General features: G+C 38.7%; 2 protein-coding genes across 5 annotated transcripts; both read right to left on the minus strand.

The window, feature by feature from the left end:
* Nucleotides 1-427: 427 nt before the first annotated feature.
* On the minus strand, nt 428-6,017 carry LOC131941068 (dermatopontin). 3 transcript variants are annotated; one of them, XM_059300053.1, is made up of 5 exons: nt 5,727-6,017; nt 3,583-3,714; nt 2,851-2,974; nt 2,143-2,227; nt 428-529 (listed from the first exon to the last, which is right to left on the minus strand). In XM_059300053.1, the coding sequence occupies exons 1-4, from the start codon at nt 5,947-5,949 to the stop codon at nt 2,167-2,169; spliced, it is 540 nt and encodes a 179-aa protein (XP_059156036.1). In that variant the 5' UTR covers nt 5,950-6,017; the 3' UTR covers nt 428-529; nt 2,143-2,166. The 3 variants fall into 3 exon arrangements, with proteins under 3 accessions (XP_059156036.1, XP_059156033.1, XP_059156035.1); XM_059300050.1 differs by lacking the exon at nt 2,143-2,227; XM_059300052.1 differs by lacking the exon at nt 428-529 and having other exon boundaries at nt 2,006-2,227.
* A 723-nt stretch (nt 6,018-6,740) lies between these two features.
* Nucleotides 6,741-13,476, minus strand: LOC131941100 (dermatopontin-like). 2 transcript variants are annotated; one of them, XM_059300100.1, is made up of 4 exons: nt 13,121-13,474; nt 10,220-10,351; nt 8,361-8,484; nt 6,741-6,843 (listed from the first exon to the last, which is right to left on the minus strand). In XM_059300100.1, the coding sequence occupies exons 1-4, from the start codon at nt 13,341-13,343 to the stop codon at nt 6,771-6,773; spliced, it is 552 nt and encodes a 183-aa protein (XP_059156083.1). In that variant the 5' UTR covers nt 13,344-13,474; the 3' UTR covers nt 6,741-6,770. The 2 variants fall into 2 exon arrangements, with proteins under 2 accessions (XP_059156083.1, XP_059156085.1); XM_059300102.1 differs by lacking the exon at nt 6,741-6,843 and adding an exon at nt 7,523-7,705 and having other exon boundaries at nt 13,121-13,476.
* Between the last annotated feature and the right edge of the window lie 5,119 nt (nt 13,477-18,595).

The following is an 18,595-nucleotide window of genomic DNA, read 5'->3' on the forward strand; positions in this document are numbered from 1 at the left end:
TTGGGTGATTATCTATTGGGCGATTGTCTATTGGGTGATTATCTATTGGGCGACAACCAGCTCGGCGATACAAAAACTGGACTATGACCAACTTGGCGAAATATCAATTTATGAAAGAATCATTTAGTAGTATTTTTTTTAATAAATAAAAGTCAATTCTACATTTGTTTTTGTTTTTTGTAATATCCAAAGGCAATTTTTTAAAATATTTATATATTATAATTATTATTGCTAAATAAGATATTGCTGTTTTCATTAAATGTAGGTAAAAAATTTTAGTTTTTTTTTAAAATGCCGAGACAAAGAAATATAAATGATTAAAAATTAATTTTAAAAATAAGAAATTAGCGCAACTCTATGTTGAATGGGAGAACATTGTACACATGAAACAAACACCATAGCTTGACTGTACTTAGAACACAAGACGAGAAGTGCCGAGCGTTTTATTGTTCACTGCTAGCCAACAATGATGCCACCTTGTCCACCCAGAGGGTCAAGTTTACAGATGTCAAATTTGAAGATTCGGTCTCTGGAAGTACAAGATACAAGCAAACTATTATCCCAATTATTTTCTTAGTTAGTTCAATATTTAAAATTAAAAGTTCTTGGTTTTGAAGATTCGGTCTCTGGAAGTACAAGATACAAGCAAACTTTTATCGTAATTTTTTTCTTAATTAGTTCAATATGTAAAGTTAAGAGTTGTTGGTTTTATGTCCTTTTCTTGCTTGAATTTATCTATTGATTAATTTCTTATTTTCTTTGTGATAGTGAGGATATATAAAGGTCTTATATTAGGTCTTTTCTGTAGAGCAGTGAGGTCTTTATGTACAAGACTAATGTTTACTTTTTTGTGTTTCATTTTCTTTTGCTTTTCAACCCTATATGTGCTATAAAGTTGTAGCTCTATGCTGGACTAGTGACTCTCGGTGTTTTTCTGATATTAACTTTCTTGAATAAAAGGGGACATAACTGAACAAACTCTACTGCTGGTTAGAATCCACTCGGTGACCAGCAGAGTTCCTGCCAGGCATCTCTTCGTCCCCCGAAAAAAATCTACCCCCCCCCCCCTGAACGAAATGAAATTTATATAATTTATATTGAAAATATATACTTTAAACAGTGTTCGCCCCCCCCCCCTCGAGAAAGTCTACCGCCCCCCCCCCCGAAAATTTCAAGTGCCCCCCCCCCCCCTCACCGGAGAAAAAAGTCTGGAAGAAACACTGGTGACCAGATGGCAAGAAGCGACTGTTTAAGATTTAAATTCATCAACAGAACTTAACGGGCTTTTACTATTATCCCAATCATTTAAAATAATTGAATCCTAGAAGTTCAAAATTCTCAGTTTTTATTTCCAATTGTTGCTTGAATTAGCACTTTTTGTTTTGTTTGGTGATTTTTTTTTTCTATTTACCCAGTTGTCGTGAAGTTATTTACACTCTAAATTTTTAGGGATTATTAATTATGTAGTTTGGTGTAGGTCTTCTTAGGCATTTGTAGTTCAGTGTTTCTTGCAGACATTTTTCTCCGGGGTGAGACACTTGAAATTTTCGGGGTGTGGGGGGTGGGGGGCGGTAGACTTTCTTCGGGGGGGGGGGGGGGGGTCGGACACTGTTAAAAGTATATATTTTCTATATAAATTTCATTTTGTTCGGGGGGGGGGGGGGGGCTCTGTTGAACATGTAAGACTGTTTTCCTGATACTAATTTTGGTGATGAGTGGGACACATTCAGGCTTTACTTTATTGGATGAAAGGGGACGTTACTGAACAATCTCTAATCCTGTTTACCATGTTGGCCTACTTTGTGACTCTACATTCATCATAGGAATAAAGTGATAAAATTTTTGTTTTTTTAATCTTCATAATTTTTTTTTTAAATTTAAAATATGCCCGAGTAAAAGCGATAAGAATTTTATCTGATCATAATTGACGATTTGGTGAAATCTAACAGTACTGAGCGGCAAAAAAGTTGACAATCTTAATAAAATTGTATTGAACAAAACTTCAGGCAACCATGCGCTTTTTAAATTTATTATTTGAACATGGGAGACACACATGGTTTTTGTCCACGCTCTGCTGTTGCATATTCACTTGCTAGGATTCCGTTTTATTTATCAAAGAACCACAACTCTTTTGGTTATTACCAAAGTTCCATAACTCTGTGTTATTTAACCAACGGGTATATTCAATGGATCCAGTTTACAGATGTCAAACTTAAAGATGCGATCTCTGAAAACACAAGATTGTGTCAAGGTTAGGGGGAGTGCTGCTAAGTTGGTATTGGTAGATGTGCTACAGAGATGTCCTGATGTTGCCTAAATGTGGTGCTATCAATATGTGGTGCTATCAATATGTGGTGCTATCAATATGTGGTGCTATCAATATGTGGTGCTATCAATATGTGGTGCTATCAATATGTGGTGCTATCAATATGTGGTGCTATCAATATGTGGTGCCGACTAATATGTGGTGCTATCAATATGTGGTGCTATCAATATGTGGTGCCGACTAATATGTGGTGCTATCAATATGTGGTGCTATCAATATGTGGTGCTATCAATATGTGGTGCTATCAATATGTGCTAAATGAAATATGGTGCTAATTTGCTCACGTTATAGAAAATAAAGACGAATGCTGACCACACTATCGCTTCATATACCGAGGTCACAAAAACAGGTGAACTCTACTTCACTTGCCCCTTAGCCTTCAGGTAAGAACAGGGAACGTTTTTTAAGTCTGATGTTAACAAACATTTGAAGCTAAATGGAATGTGGTGTTAACATACATGCTGTGCTAAACGAAATGTGGTGTTAACTGGAATGTTATGTTAACTCAACAAAAGTGAACTTACTCGTGGCCGTTGTCATGGACACTGGTGACTCCCCTCAGGACCATGCCGTCCGGCACCCTGTAGGTCAACATCTGGTCGTATTGGTTGACGTACGGCGTGTACTCACACGCATGGGAGACATGACCTGCAAGTGAAAGTGTCAAAGGTCATTCGGTGCTTCTTACAATAAAAATAAAAATTTAATAGTCAAATAAAATATTTTTCAATATGAGAAAAAAACGGTGTTTAATTTGGTGCTGACAGTGTTTAAGAAAACACCACTACCAGTTGGTCACCCCCCCCCCCTAGATACACACACCCACACACATTTTTTTTAAAGTGTGGTGTCCCAAAAAAAAGACGAATCTGCCTATGACAAGTTTGTCCTAGCTCCATTGCTATCAGAGACCAACCAAAATCCAATTGTTCTAACTAAACTCTAGCAGCAACCCTTCCTTGGGGACTCCCTAGTACAACTTTCAAAACATAGGTTATGCACTGAATCAGCCAAAGCAATAGTTTATATACATTGCTAAGTATCATAAGGCTTACCATCTGTTATAATAAGAATCGGCTACAGCAATAGTTATTATACATTGCTTAATATCATAAGGCTTACCATCTGTTATAATAAGAATCAGCTAAAGCAATAGTTTATATACATAGTAAAATATCATAAGGCTTACCATCTGTTATAATAAGAATCAGCTAAAGCAATAGTTTATATACATAGTAAAATATCATAAGGCTTACCATCTGGGTTACAACACTGAAACCCCCACATCCTGTCTTCATGACCGTTGTCATGGATACTCTCTACACCGGTGATGATGCCGTCGTTAGGACATTGAAACTCCAGCAGCTGGTCGTAGCTGTTCTTGTAGCCTAAAATAGGAAAATTGTCTATGACATTATCAGTTAATTGCCTTGATCAATAATTCTCTCAAAGTAGTAAATATGTTTTTAATGCACGGTGCTATTAATTATTTTAAATTTAAATGGCCAGCTTTTGTTGAACTTGGTTCCTCGTCCGTGTTTATTGGTTTTTGTAGTTTTACTTACCTTGTCATAGATCAAAACATTGGGATAGATATTTCAACCAATCCCATTCTACCTGACCGATTTCTTTCAAGCTTGACACGAAGGTCAAGACCAGATGACGATACAACGTGACATAAAACGGCTAATGTTTTAATTTATTTCTAAAAATTACTTAATGATTACTTTAAAAATTATTAATTTTTCATGCTATTATCACCGTACATTTTTTAAACGTTGTTTTTTTTAAGATTTCATGTAGATTAAAAAGAAGCAAAACAAATGTATTTTCCTTACATTTTTTTAATAAATAAGAACGTACCACTATATAAATAACTACAAACAAAATTGTTGGTGGTAGTTATATTATATTTTAAATACTACATTTTTTTTTTTAAATTTTAAATAGTGGTAGAGGAGCGGAAGTTTTCCCGATGGACAAGTGTCCGAAAGCGACAAATGCCCTTATGCCACTTGCCCGAAAAAAATGTTCATGTTATATGTTATCAAACCCCCTATGGTCAAAGCCCCTACGGTCAAAGCTCCGCTGTGGTCAAACCCACTATGGTCAAACCCCCTATGGTCAAAGTACCTGTGGTCAAAGGGGGTTTGACCACATGTGTTTTCTAAGCAGAGGGTCTTTGATCACAGGTGGTCTATAAACGGGTGTTTGATCACAAGCGCTGTGTCCGGCTTTGATCATAGGTGTGATACAATTAACACGATTTTATACATGTTTCCTGAGAGTACGTTAATAGAAATTAACATGTATTTAAAAAAGCCAAGAACTATATTTTAGTCTCCACATAAAGGCTGGTGCTAGGCCTCATAGATTTATTTTAAATATAAATGAAACACAAATAATGCGACATATAACAAGTTTCACAAATAAATAATGTAGAAGTACTTGAAAATACATAGCATATATAAAGGATAAAAAATGATACAAAACTTGCCAACAATATAGTCAAAGATGTAATACATAAAATGGTTAACTAAATGACAGATGTGCTATAGCACGCAAATATGTCAGTACATCTGTTTGACCATATTATTACATCATGTCGAAATTTAAAATATAATTTAGCAACTTTTAAAATAAATCCTTACCATATATGGACAGCATTGGACAAAACACCTGAGATCAAAGACCCTCTGCTGACAAAACACCTGTGGTCAAACCCCCTATGGTCAAAGCTCCTATGGTCAAAGCCCCGCTGTGGTCAAACCCCCTATGGTCAAACCCCCTATGGTCAAAGCTCCTGTGGTCAAAGGTCCTAGGACCTGAACGTCATTTTGACATTTTGATAATCAACACAATGAGTAGTTTCTAATTAGATTAAAACCATAAATATTATTTTATAGTCGTCGGAAAAAAATGTAGCAGGAAAAAATATACGCGGATGAGACAGGGACTATAGCAATAACTGGACACTACATGAAATTAGTGGACTATATGCATTACATGTGTTATGATGTATGTTTCAGATAGATCCATTGAATGGACAACACGCAATAACTGGACAACACACAATAACTGGACAACACACAATAACTGGACAACACACAATAACTGGACAACACACAATAACTGGACAACACGCAATAACTGGACAACACGCAATAACTGGACAACACACAATAACTGGACAACACACAATAACTGGACAACACACAATAACTGGACAACACACAATAACTGGACAACACGCAATAACTGGACAACACACAATAACTGGACAACACACAATAACTGGACAACACACAATAACTGGACAACACGCCCAAGTAAACAACATGAGATAAACAACTATTAGTTTGTCCACACGACACTAGAATAAAAATCAAGAAACGTTTACCGCTCCATTCACAAGCACTGAGGATAGCCCCGTGGGGTGGGGTGGCACACCCAAAGTTCCAGACTCGGTCCTCTTTGCCGTTGTCATGGATACTCTCTAGAGTTTTGATAGTTTGACCAGCCGGACACTCGATCTTAAAGTGCTGGTCGTATTCTGTCATCCAGGCATGACACTGGAGTGTCATAAATGTCAAAAGAAACCCACAAACTGTTGTAAGCATCATGGCGTCTGGTAGGTTGTACTGTATGTAGTGTGAGAGGTGACGGTTCTGACAAGACAGGTGTATGAGTCATGAACTGGGTCCTTATCTTTCTTATCAATTCCTATTCATGCTCGTATTTCAAGGATTAACTAAAACGGTTACATATTTCTAAAGGAGTAAGAAAAAGACAAAGAAAAATAGTGCTAAATAATGTGGAAAATGTAGAAAATTGTCGTTTGATATTCAATTACTATGGGTTTTTTTTTTAAATTTAATAACAGATGTTAGATTGTTGCTGGTAGTCAGGACTGTCATGAGCAGCTGATTAAGTTTGTTTCGTGTATCACTGGGATGTTTTTTATTTTTGTTTTTCGTTGGAGATGATTAATGCCGAGATTTTAGAGGCGAGAGAAAATAATATGAAGACAGACGGAAAGGGCAGTGAAGAGATTTAGATTTTAGTACTACGTAGATTTTAGTAGCACATCGTGGTCGAGTCGTAGGGCACTCAACTGCTTGCTTAAAGTTTTTGGTTCAGATCCCAATCCTGTAGGACGGCTCTACGGCTCTAATAGGTTCCTGACTATTGTTTGTGACCGTAAAGGCGGCTGGGCAAAGTGCTGACCGCACCATCCTTTCAAATACCAAGGACAAGAACTCTAGTTCATCTGCTCTATGGATTGTTAGGTCTCATGCGGGAAATTTACAGCAGACTTCAGACTTGGGTATAAATTTGTTTAACGAATCAAGGCGTGCAATCTGTATGCCGTGTTTTTAATAGCTTGATTGTACTTAGAACACAAGACGAGAAGTGCCGACCATTTCTACTTTATTGTTCACTGCTAGCCAACAATGATGCCACCTTGTCCACCCAGAGGGTCAAGTTTACAGATGTCAAATTTGAAGATTCGGTCTCTGGAAGTACAAGATACAAGCAAACTTAAACGGGATTTTGCTATTGTCTTAATAATTGTTTTTTAAATATTTAAATCTAGGAAGTTTCAAGTTCGTGGTTGTATTTTTATTTGTTGTTTAAATGGTTGTTTTCCATTGATTACTTTCATAGCTGACTTATTGCAGTGAAGTTATATAAAGGTCCTGATGTATGTTGTCTGATGTAGGCCTATTAGGTCTCCTCTGTTGTGTAACGAGGGCTTTATTTACCAGCTTTAAAACGTAATATTTTTGTGTATATTTGATGTTTTTTAGTTCCTACATTATTTATGTGCTATAAAGTAGCTCTATGCTGGACTAGTGACTCTCGGTGTTTTCCTGATACTGACGTTGGTGAAGAATGGGACACAACTCCATGTATTCACTTTTTTGGATAAAAGGGGACATAACTGAACAAACTCTGCTGTTGTTTACATTATAGGCCTACTTAGTGAATCATTTCAAGATCAAAGATGAAAATTCAACTTCCAAATTTAGATGTGGTGTTTTTGTTTTATATTAATCGTTATTTCGTAGATTTAAAAATGGCCTAATAAAATCGCGCATAATTTTTTTTTCATTGTTGTTGACGATTATGTGAAATTTCATTGCACCGATTGATCAAAACCTTAAAGTAAATAGACCAAACAAAACTTCAGGCAAATCTGCATTTATATTTATTATCTGTACAAGCTGTAATTGTAGAACTAAATTGTAAAATTTGAGAGAAGCAACACAACTCCTTTTGTGTGTGGTTAAAACCAAGTCCTATGACTCTGTTATCTAACCAACGGGTATATTCAATGGATCCAGTTTACAGATGTCAAACTTAAAGATGCGATCTCTGAAACACAAGATTGTGTCAGGGTGAAGGAAAGTGACACTTAGGTGGTATTGGTAAATGTGCTAACAGAGATTTGGTGCTAAGTGAAAGGTGGTGATAACAGAGATGAGGTGCTAAACCTACTTAAGGCACAGTCCTATAATGTTACGTTTTTACTTTTTGCTCAATATAAACCAATACAGCAATACAGTATGGTAGAGCTTATAACTGCTAACCAGAAAGTCTCGAGTTCGGATCCCGGGTTAGAGTTAGTAGGACATTGCCGAGTCCATCCAGCTCTGATGGGTACCTGACTCAAAGTACTGGGCTCATTATCTTCTCTTATGCTGAGGTCACTTAAACATCTGCTCCATGTGTTTTAGACACAAAACGGTAAAGTTGATGGTGACCGTGTGAATTGAGAAAGCGAAATTTTGAATGCATTGTGTTTTGTTCGGCTGTTATGTTGATTTTCTTTGAAAGGCCATTATGCTTTTCCTCAAGTGAACATTTACTTCCCTTTTCATGTATGAAAAAAAAACTACACACGATCTGTAGACGGCATGGAAGAAATACACATGACCTGTAGACGACTTGTGGTGATAACATAAATGTGTTGTTATTAGTATGTGTCAATGTGGAAAGTTAAAACTTTCTGAACAAACGGTAAACTTACTCGTGGCCGTTGTCATGGATACTGGTGACTCCCCTGAGGACCATGCCGTCAGGTACCCTGTAGGTCAACATCTGGTCGTAGGAGTTGACGTACGGCGTGTACTCACACGCATGGGAGACATGACCTGCAAGCGAAAATGTCAAAGGTCATTCGGTGCTTCTTACAATAATAAACCGGGAGTGATCTCCACTAAACTTTCTCGAATATTCTTATATAAAACAACAGGGAATGGCAACTCTGGTTATAGACATGACTTTTAATCCATTTTAAATAAACTTTTTAAAATAGAATAGAATCTCGTAGAAAAAAGAATTACACACCAAGTGAACGCCAAACAAAATGTGCATTATAGTGCGGAATATTATTAGTACTTTATACATTCACATGCGTTTTTTGAGAAATCGGAAATAGCGTAAATTACAACTTCCGGTCAACGGAAATTACTCTTAATTTGATAGTAGGCAGAGAATGAGATCTTGTACTTACATGAGAAATTTCATTTATCTATCTGAAATAGTACTCAAGTTATAGGCTTTTGAACAATTCAAAGTAGAAAAAGTTCCACTTCCGGTTGTTGAAAATCGCGCAAAAGCTGATGCGGATCTACATATGTGATATAATACTTATACATGAAATTTCATCAACCTAGCTGTAACGGTACTCAAGTTATCGTGTTTACAGACACACACACACACACATACACACACATACACACACAGACATTCGGATAAGATTGCAAAACAATGTTTTTCCGACTCAGGGAGCTGTAAAACGTCGAGATTTGCAAAAATCTCGATTTTTTTTTTGCACGATTACAAGACTTTCTCTATACTTCGTATATGCTAGAAAGTAAAAATGAATGCCTGTTTAAATGGTACAAACACTACTTTATTTATCAAAATGAGGCGCACGACTGTCATAATTTGTAATCAGTTACTAGTGTAGTTTAACAAAATAGGTACTTTTATTATGGTAGCTGGTTAATTTTATGATATTAGACAATATGTCAATGAATTGAAACACATCAACATTCACCCTAAATTAAACAGCCATTGACCATACTAAAGATGAATATTGCCTTCAGTACACAGCTAGAGGCTCTTCTAAAGAGAAATGGCCTTCAGTAAACAGCCAGAGGTCCTACTAAAGATCATTCTGCCACTGTCACCTGAAGTTTGATTAGTCGGGTAAGGTGAGGGATAGAGGGGTGTGATTAGTGGGAGATGTTCTGTTGGTAGTGGGGCGGGTTGGGGAGTGGGAAGGGTAGTTTCGTGCGGGTTTTGGTGCGGTATATTCATATTCATACTAAATATAGTCGTAGTAGTATCTCTAAACCTTGCACCTAAGATCAAATTGACAAAAGGAGCATTTAGAGTTTCTTTCAGGCAACTCTTTAGAGGGAGGGGGCATAGCCCCCCGAAGAAAGTCTACCCAGCAGCGTAGCGAGGGGGGGGGGGAGGACATATGTCCCCGGGCGCAGTTGTTTGATTTTGGAGTTGTCTCTCCTAGAAGAGTGGCTGTCCCCAGCTAACGAGCCTCATCTGCCCGAGGGTTCGAACTCGAGACTTTTCGGTTTAGCAACCATGAGCTTTACCACGCCGACCCTTAGAGTGATTACTCTAGAATTAATGACGTCATATTATTGTGTGTACTTTTCCGGCTTTAGACTATTTCCTACTGTATGTTCCATGTGACGTCACGGTTCGTTTACGTTCTACTGTGAAAGTTTTTACTTTGCTTGTGTTTTCTCTATAGCGTTCCCAACAGATAGATAGATAGACAGACAGACAGCGAAACCATTATTGCACATCAGCGCGGGACGGGATCGCGAGTAGTATATAAAATTTCATGAGGCTCACCATCCGGGTTACAACACTGAAACGCCCACATCCTGTCTTCATGGCCGTTGTCATGGATACTCTCTACACCGGTGATGATGCCATCATTAGGACATTGAAACTCCAGTAGTTGGTCGTAGCTGTTCTTGTAGCCTGAGGTAAGAAAACAAAAACAATTTAGCTGTAAGCTAAAAACTCTCAGACAACAAACAAGATGGACGTTCTTTAAACACGTCTGGAGAGCTAAAAAAACATATGTAACTATTAAAAAACGTCTGGTGGTTTTTGTAGGAATTTTGAAAATATGGACGTATTTATGAAATTATCATCCTAGGTAACTATTTATTTTTTTAATTTTTTTTTTGGGGGGGGGGGGGGGGGGAGGGGGGGAAAGGGAGAGCCAAAATAATGTCGTTTTTTCAAGCTTTTTAAAACTAGCTTCTTCTGTCTGTATGTCTATTTGGCGTCAAATATCTACTTTAAATTTGACTTAATTGGATGCCTAATTAATTATTTTTTTTATAAATTAGTTCAAAGTTTCTGAAATTAGGAGGATGACATAGTACTATTCCGTAATATTATACTGGCATTATCATGTTCTTTGGTGCGCAATAGTTTTTAGTCATGAAACTCTGTTGAATTTTTAAAAATTAAAGTCCTATAAATTGCATGTGCAATAAACAAAATTAAACTATTAACCTAATATATAAAAGCCCATGTGGCCACTTTCTCTCTCTCTCTCTCTCTCTCTCTCTCTCTCTCTCTCTCTCTCTCTCTCTCTTTACGCAACATTTTGAGGCTATGTGATCAGTGTTCAGCGATATATTGAGAGCTTTAAGACACGGACTTTTGTTGAAAATATTATATTGGATTTTTTAAATGTATAAACTAAATTTTATTTGAAGAAAGAAAATAAAAATAAAGCAATATTCGAATGTAGGAACACATTTTTAATTATGCAACCGGAAAATTGTTTATGGTTGTGACAAGAACGCAATAAACAATGACGTCACAATCCACAAGTTCAAACTACGGAAAGAACACAACACTAATGGCGTCATCTTCCAATTTTAGAATATGAAGCAATAAACTGTTTGATTCAAATTTGATTTAGATCTATAGATCTACTTATCAAGACTTACGCTATGAAAAGTATACAACTGTTTCGGCCAAAAGTAATAAAATTTCTTTTAAAACAAGTTAATAAAAAGACTAGTGACAATTTAAGCGCAATTTCCTTATGTTATCCATAACAATTTTTAATTTTTTGTGACCGAACGAAAGGATATTTTTTTGCGCTAAAAAAAGACAACTATTTTTTGAAAACTTTCTTCGGCAAGATTGTTCTAAATTATGGCAGGAATCGATTGGTAAATGTTTCAAGTCCCTAAGTGGTCTGGTTGCCGAGATATGGGCCAAAAATTGTATTTTTTCGAGGTTTTTTTGGCTTTTCTGGGAAATCCAGGAAGGAATTCCGGGAATTTTTTTGGCCCACAATCATCCTCAGAAATTGCTTAACATATTTGCTTTTGGAACTAGTCATCGATATTGCTTCGTTGAGGAGGAGATACGACTTAAAGCTGCGGACACACTGCAGACACACATCCACCCATCCAGAAATAATGAATTAATAATCGCAATTGTCCGTATGGAAATTGCGCTAAAAAACATAAATACCATTGAACAGCCTGGTTTTTAAACATAATCATTTAAGTCTCTTTATTAGTGTGTTCATTTAATATGGTGTTGTGTTGACTAATAATGTATATAATGTGGTTTTTCTAATAGGTGAAATAGCCTATGTTATTTTAAATGTTACTGATTTTTAGCTAATTAGTTATTTCTTTGCTTTGAAACCAATGTCCTTCAACATGTAGTAAAGCACATTGCGTTTCGACCAATAACTATTTTATACATTATTTTTCACAAACATTAAAAATATATAGGCCTATTATTCACCTGTAACGGGTACCGACGCCTAGTTATTAGTATTACCCTAATAAAAAATAAAATAAAGCAGAAGAAAATTACTTCTATCGTTTGTTTTGATGTTGGAATAAACAATTATCTAATTAGCCTGGTTTTATTTTAAATACTACCTTTTAATTTTTTACTGTACTATTTACTAATTATTCTTTTGATCAATAACATTTTAGAAGCCGTTCTTAAACATTTCTATATTTACATTTGTTTCCATTATTGTTCGTGTTTGCGTTTGCGTTTGCGTTTGCGTTTGTGTTTGCGTTTGGGTTCGCGTTTGCATTGGCATTGGCATTGGCATTGGCATTGGCATTGGCATTGGCATTAGCAATGTCATTGTCATTGTCATTGTCATTGTCATTGTCATTGTCATTGTCATTGTCATTGTCATTGTCATTGCCATTGCCATTGCCATTGCCATTGCCATTGCCATTGCCATTGCCATTGCCATTGCCATTGCCATTGCCATTGCCATTGCCATTGCCATTGCCATTGCCATTGCCATTGCCATTGCCATTGGCATTGGCATTGGCATTGGCATTGGCATTGGCATTGGCATTGGCATTGGCATTGGCATTGGCATTGGCATTGGCATTGGCATTGGCATTGGCATTGGCATTGGCAATGGCATTGGCATTGGCAATGGCATTGGCAATGGCATTGGCATTGGCTTTGACATTGGAATTAGAATTTGAATTTGACGAGACGGGATCTATAGCAATAACTGGACTACATGAAATTATTGGACTAAATGTATTACGTGGACTAGATCCATTGAATGGACAACACTTAATAACTGGACAGCACTTAATAACTGGACAACACGAAATAACTGGACAACACACAAGAACTGGACAACACGCTCAAGAAAACAACATGAGATAAACAACTATTAGCCTGTCCACACAACACTAGTATAAAAAAAACAAAGGAAATATTTACCGCTCCATTCACAAGCACTTAGCAGAGCCCCGTGGGGTGGGGTGGCACACCCAAAGTTCCAGACTCTGTCCTCCCTGTGGTTGTCATGGACACTTTCTAGAGTTTTGATAGTTTGACCAGCCGGACATTCGATCTTAAAGTGCTGGTCGTATTCTGTCATCCAGGCATGACATTGCAGTGTCATAAATGTCAAGAGAAACCCACAAACTGTTGTAAGCATCATGGCGTCTGGTAGGTTGAACCGTATGTAGTGTGAGAGATGACGGCTTTGACTAGACTAGACAGGTGTATGAGGTCTGTGCTGGGTCCTTATGTAAGCGGCATCTAAAGGTACGTTTGTACGGCACCTGTACTGGGTCCATATCTTTCTTATCAAATCTTAATCGTGCTTGTGTTTCGTGGATTAACATAAAAATATATCTAATCAAGCTATAGGCCCTACAAGACATAGACAGTTGTGGCCAAAAAATGTGGAAAAAAAAAGTAGTTTTTGAGAAAATTAAAAATAACGGTCGTTGACATCTGATGAAAATAACAATGTTGTAGATTTTTTAAAAATATTTTAGAAGTTTTTGCAAGCATTCGATTTTCGTGTATTGGTGCACAGAAGAAACTAAAGTGGCGATCGATAATTTGATAGGTTAAGTACATAATGTAGACTATTGAAATGTTTTAAAGAAACACATGAAAGATGTGTTGCTGAGGGTAGCCGAGGTACTGGATGTTTGACATAGGACTCCGATTGGTACAGCGATTCAAGTGGTCCCATACCCAAGTCGCTGGGTCAGCCAATAAGGCACACACACACACACACACAACCCAGGTAAGATCCTTCGTAACCCCCCCCCCCCTCCCCCTCTTTACCCAGCCGAATAGATTTTTTAAAAGCTATAAGAAAGCAAAAAAAAAATGTGTAACAATACGAAAATCGATTAGAAGCCAATTAAAAGTGATTGCTGAAGACCATTTTGTGTAAGACAATAAACAATTATCGTACACTTACAAACTGATCCATTTTCCACATTGAGTAGCGAAACAAATGCCTTTAAGCCGAGGAGTTTGGATACATGATTAGTCAGAGCGTCCCATTTCGTTAGAGCGCCCTATTTCAGCAGTAAGAGCGCCCCATTTCGTCAGAGCGCCCCATTTCGTCAGAGCGCCCTATTTCGTCAGAGCGCCCCATTTCGTCAGAGCGCCCCATTTCATCAGAGCGCCCCATTTCGTCAGAGCGCCCCATTTCATCAGAGCGCCCCATTTCGTCAGAGCGCCCTATTTCAGCAGTAAGAGCGCCCTATCTCAGCAGTAAGAGCGCCCCATTTCGTCAGAGCGCCCCATTTCATCAGAGCGCCCCATTTCGTCAGAGCGCCCTATTTCAGCAGTAAGAGCGCCCTATTTCAGCAGTAAGAGCGCCCCATTTCGGCAGTAAGAGCGCCCCATTTCGTAAGAGCGCCCCATTTCGTCAGAGCGCCCCATTTCATCAGAGCGCCCCATTTCGTCAGAGCGCCCTATTTCAGCAGTAAGAGCGCCCCATTTCATCAGAGCGCCCCATTTCGTCAGAGCGCCCCATTTCATCAGAGCGCCCCATTTCGTCAGAGCGCCCCATTTAATCAGAGCGCCCCATTTCATCAGAGCGCCCCATTTCATCAGAGCGCCCCATTTCATCAGAGCGCCCCATTTCGTCAGAGCGCCCCATTTCATCAGAGCGCCCCATTTCGTCAGAGCGCCCCATTTCATCAGAGCGCCCTATTTCGTCAGAGCGCCCCATTTCATCAGAGCGCCCCATTTCGTCAGAGCGCCCTATTTCGGCAGTAAGAGCGCCCCATTTCATCAGAGCGCCCCATTTCATCAGAGCGCCCCATTTCATCAGAGCGCCCCATTTCGTCAGAGCGCCCCATTTCATCAGAGCGCCCTATTTCGTCAGAGCGCCCCATTTCATCAGAGCGCCCCATTTCGTCAGAGCGCCCTATTTCGGCAGTAAGAGCGCCCCATTTCATCAGAGCGCCCCATTTCGTCAGAGCGCCCCATTTCATCAGAGCGCCCCATTTCGTCAGAGCGCCCCATTTCATCAGAGCGCCCCATTTCGTCAGAGCGCCCCATTCCGTCAGAGCGCCCCATTTCATCAGAGCGCCCCATTTCGTCAGAGCGCCCCATTTCGTCAGAGCGCCCCATTTCATCAGAGCGCCCTATTTCGGCAGTAAGAGCGCCCCATTTCATCAGAGCGCCCCATTTCGTCAGAGCGCCCTATTTCGGCAGTAAGAGCGCCCCATTTCATCAGAGCGCCCCATTTCGTCAGAGCGCCCCATTTCATCAGAGCGCCCTATTTCGGCAGAGCGCCCTATTTCGGCAGTAAGAGCGCCCCATTTCGTCAGAGCGCCCTATTTCAGCAGTAAGAGCGCCCCATTTCGTCCGAGCGCCCTATTTCGGCAGTAAGAGCGCCCCATTTCATCAGAGCGCCCCATTTCGTCAGAGCGCCCTATTTCGGCAGTAAGAGCGCCCCATTTCATCAGAGCGCCCCATTTCGTCAGAGCGCCCCATTTCGTCAGAGCGCCCCATTTCATCAGAGCGCCCTATTTCGGCAGAGCGCCCTATTTCGGCAGTAAGAGCGCCCCATTTCGTCAGAGCGCCCTATTTCAGCAGTAAGAGCGCCCCATTTCGTCCGAGTGCCCTATTTCAGCAGTAAGAGCGCCCCATTTCGTCAGAGCGCCCTATTTCAGCAGTAAGAGCGCCCCATTTCGTCAGAGCGCCCTATTTCAGCAGTAAGAGCGCCCCATTTCATCAGAGCGCCCCATTTCGTCAGAGCGCCCCATTTCGTCAGAGCGCCCCATTTCGTCAGAGCGCCCCATTTCATCAGAGCGCCCCATTTCGTCAGAGCACCCCATTTCGTCAGAGCGCCCTATTTCGGCAGTAAGAGCGCCCCATTTTATCAGAGTGTCTCAGTTCATCAGAGCGCCACATTTCGTCCCATCCCATTACATATATACATACATACTTATATACACTCAGACATACGGACAAAATTGCAAAACGTCGAGATTTGTGAAAATCTCGGTTTTGATTTTTTGCACGATTACAATACTTCCTCTATACTTCAGGTAAACGAGAAAGTAATAATTTGGTGGGAAAATCTTGGTAACTATGACAATAGCGGCCATCTTGAGAAAATAACCTCTACGTATGATTTCCACCATTCATAAAATATGATATTTTAAGCCCAATAAACAACAAAGTCATAGCCTTTTACCATATTTTGGGATACTCAGCTAAAAAATTATAAGTGCAGATCTACAAGCTAATTTTCAAATTGTGGGTCCGTTAAAAACACTAAATTTAATGCCCCAATGTCATCCGTTAAAATATGAACATGCATAAAATATATGTTCGAATTATTTTTTCCTTATATTCTAAAATTATTTACTTGCAAACTGTTGTCTCCGTGACTTTAGAAACGTGAGACCTTTCTGATATTGACGAAGGTAAAAAAATTGGTGATGATCATCACGAGGTAAATTATTCCCCTTTGTTGGATGAAAAGGGAGAGAACTGAGCAATCTCTTTTGGTGGTGACTGGGTGATTGAAATTTTCCATCCGGCTACAGCAGGGGTCTCCAAACTACGGCCCGCGAGGTCCTCTCATCCGGCCCTCGGAGATCTTTTTGTCCACGGAGAAAAAAAGGTTTGTTGGAGGTGGCTGAGAAAAAATTCAAAACATACTGAAAATGTAGCATTGAGTGCAAATACCATTCAACTAAATGTGGCCAGTTGCCAAGCAAATGACCTCCTTAAAGACATGTTCAAATAAGGGCGGGTGGGTTTTATAAGTATTTGCCCAACGAAGACTTTCCTAATATTAAAACTTTTGCATCAAAGTACCTTTCGAATTTCGGAACAACATACAAACTTTATCTAGAATGAAGTAGGCCCACGTGACGAATAATTTGAGAACAAACTTGGACCCCGAGTGTGTTGTCGGTCCCCGACAGTGTTTCTTTCAGACTTTTTTCTCTGGTGGTTGGCTTTTGAAATATGTATGTATATATATATATATATATATATATATATATATATATATATATATATATATATATATATATATATATATATATATATATATATATATATATAATATATATATATATACTAGCCGTCCCGGCCAGGCCCTGCTCTGGCTTCTGTGAAAAACCTTTCTGTTAAAGACCCTTACATGTGTGTTTAGTAATCATCATAAACCCGGCATTGCCCACCCAAACCACAACCAACCAAAACCAAAACAACAAAACGCAAACATAACGCTAACACAATTACAAATACAAACGAAAACAAAAACCTAACAACAAACCCAACCACAACCACAAACACCAATACAAACACAAAGAAAAAACAAACAAAAAAGCAAACGAAAACAAAAACCTAACAACAAACCCAACCACAACCACAAACACCAATACCAACACACAAAAAAAAAACGAAAAAGCAAACGAAAACAAACCAAATCCAAACGCAAAACCAACCAAAAACACAAATACAAACCCAAAGAAAAAAACACAAACAAAAACGAAAAAAGAAAGAACAAAAACGAACCAAATCAAAACGCAACCACTAACGCAAACCCACCTAAACACAAAGAAAACACTAACGCGAACATAAACGCCCGGGGCGGAATCACCTGTTTTAGCTTAATGAACGACTATAGTACCCCAACTTATTCATAGTCTTTTGCACTCACTTAAACGAACGCGCCTGTTTCAATTTAATGAACAATTATAATACTCCAAGCTTATCCGTAAAATACCTACAATATTTGCACTTGATCAATCCCCGCTAATTATGTAATTTTTTTTTTCCAAACACCAAAACAAAGTAATAAAAAGTAAATTCTTTTCTACTAATGCAATGGTTTTATAAAGGGAAGTAATTGTGTTTTCCTAATTTATCAAAGGGAAGTAAGTGCTATAGGACTAAATAAAGACATAATTAGAATTTTTGTAAAAGATGATATCTTTTTAAAACTTGTGTTTAATGAACATGTCGAAAATTATTACTTTCAGTTTGATAAATGAAAATTATTTCCCAAAACTTTCAATATTAATTTTTTAACTCATAAATTCAGACCATAAGGACTTTATTTATCTAACACTTTAATCCATGGAAGTATGTCAACGACAAACATATGTATTTTTACATACAGAACTGAGCTTTATATATTAGATATATATATATATATATATATATACCATTTCGTTGGGTGGGGCTGGGAGTGGATGGCGTTCTTTGGTGGGGGGGGGGGGGGAAAGGGAGGTTGGGGTGGGGGGGGGGCCTCCGCCTCCCCGAAGAGATGCTTGGAAGAAACTCTGGCCCCTGAACTTATATTTGATAGTTAATGCGGCCCTCGGGCTGAAACGTTTGGAGACCTCTGGGCTACAGCTTTGATAAATTCCATATGTTTATCATCGCGACAATCGTAATAATTGTCTTTTT

The sequence above is a fragment of the Physella acuta genome, unplaced genomic scaffold, assembly GCF_028476545.2.
Source record: "Physella acuta isolate Inbredline_101_S28 unplaced genomic scaffold, ASM2847654v3 ptg000345l, whole genome shotgun sequence".
Lineage (NCBI taxonomy): Eukaryota > Metazoa > Mollusca > Gastropoda > Physidae > Physella > Physella acuta.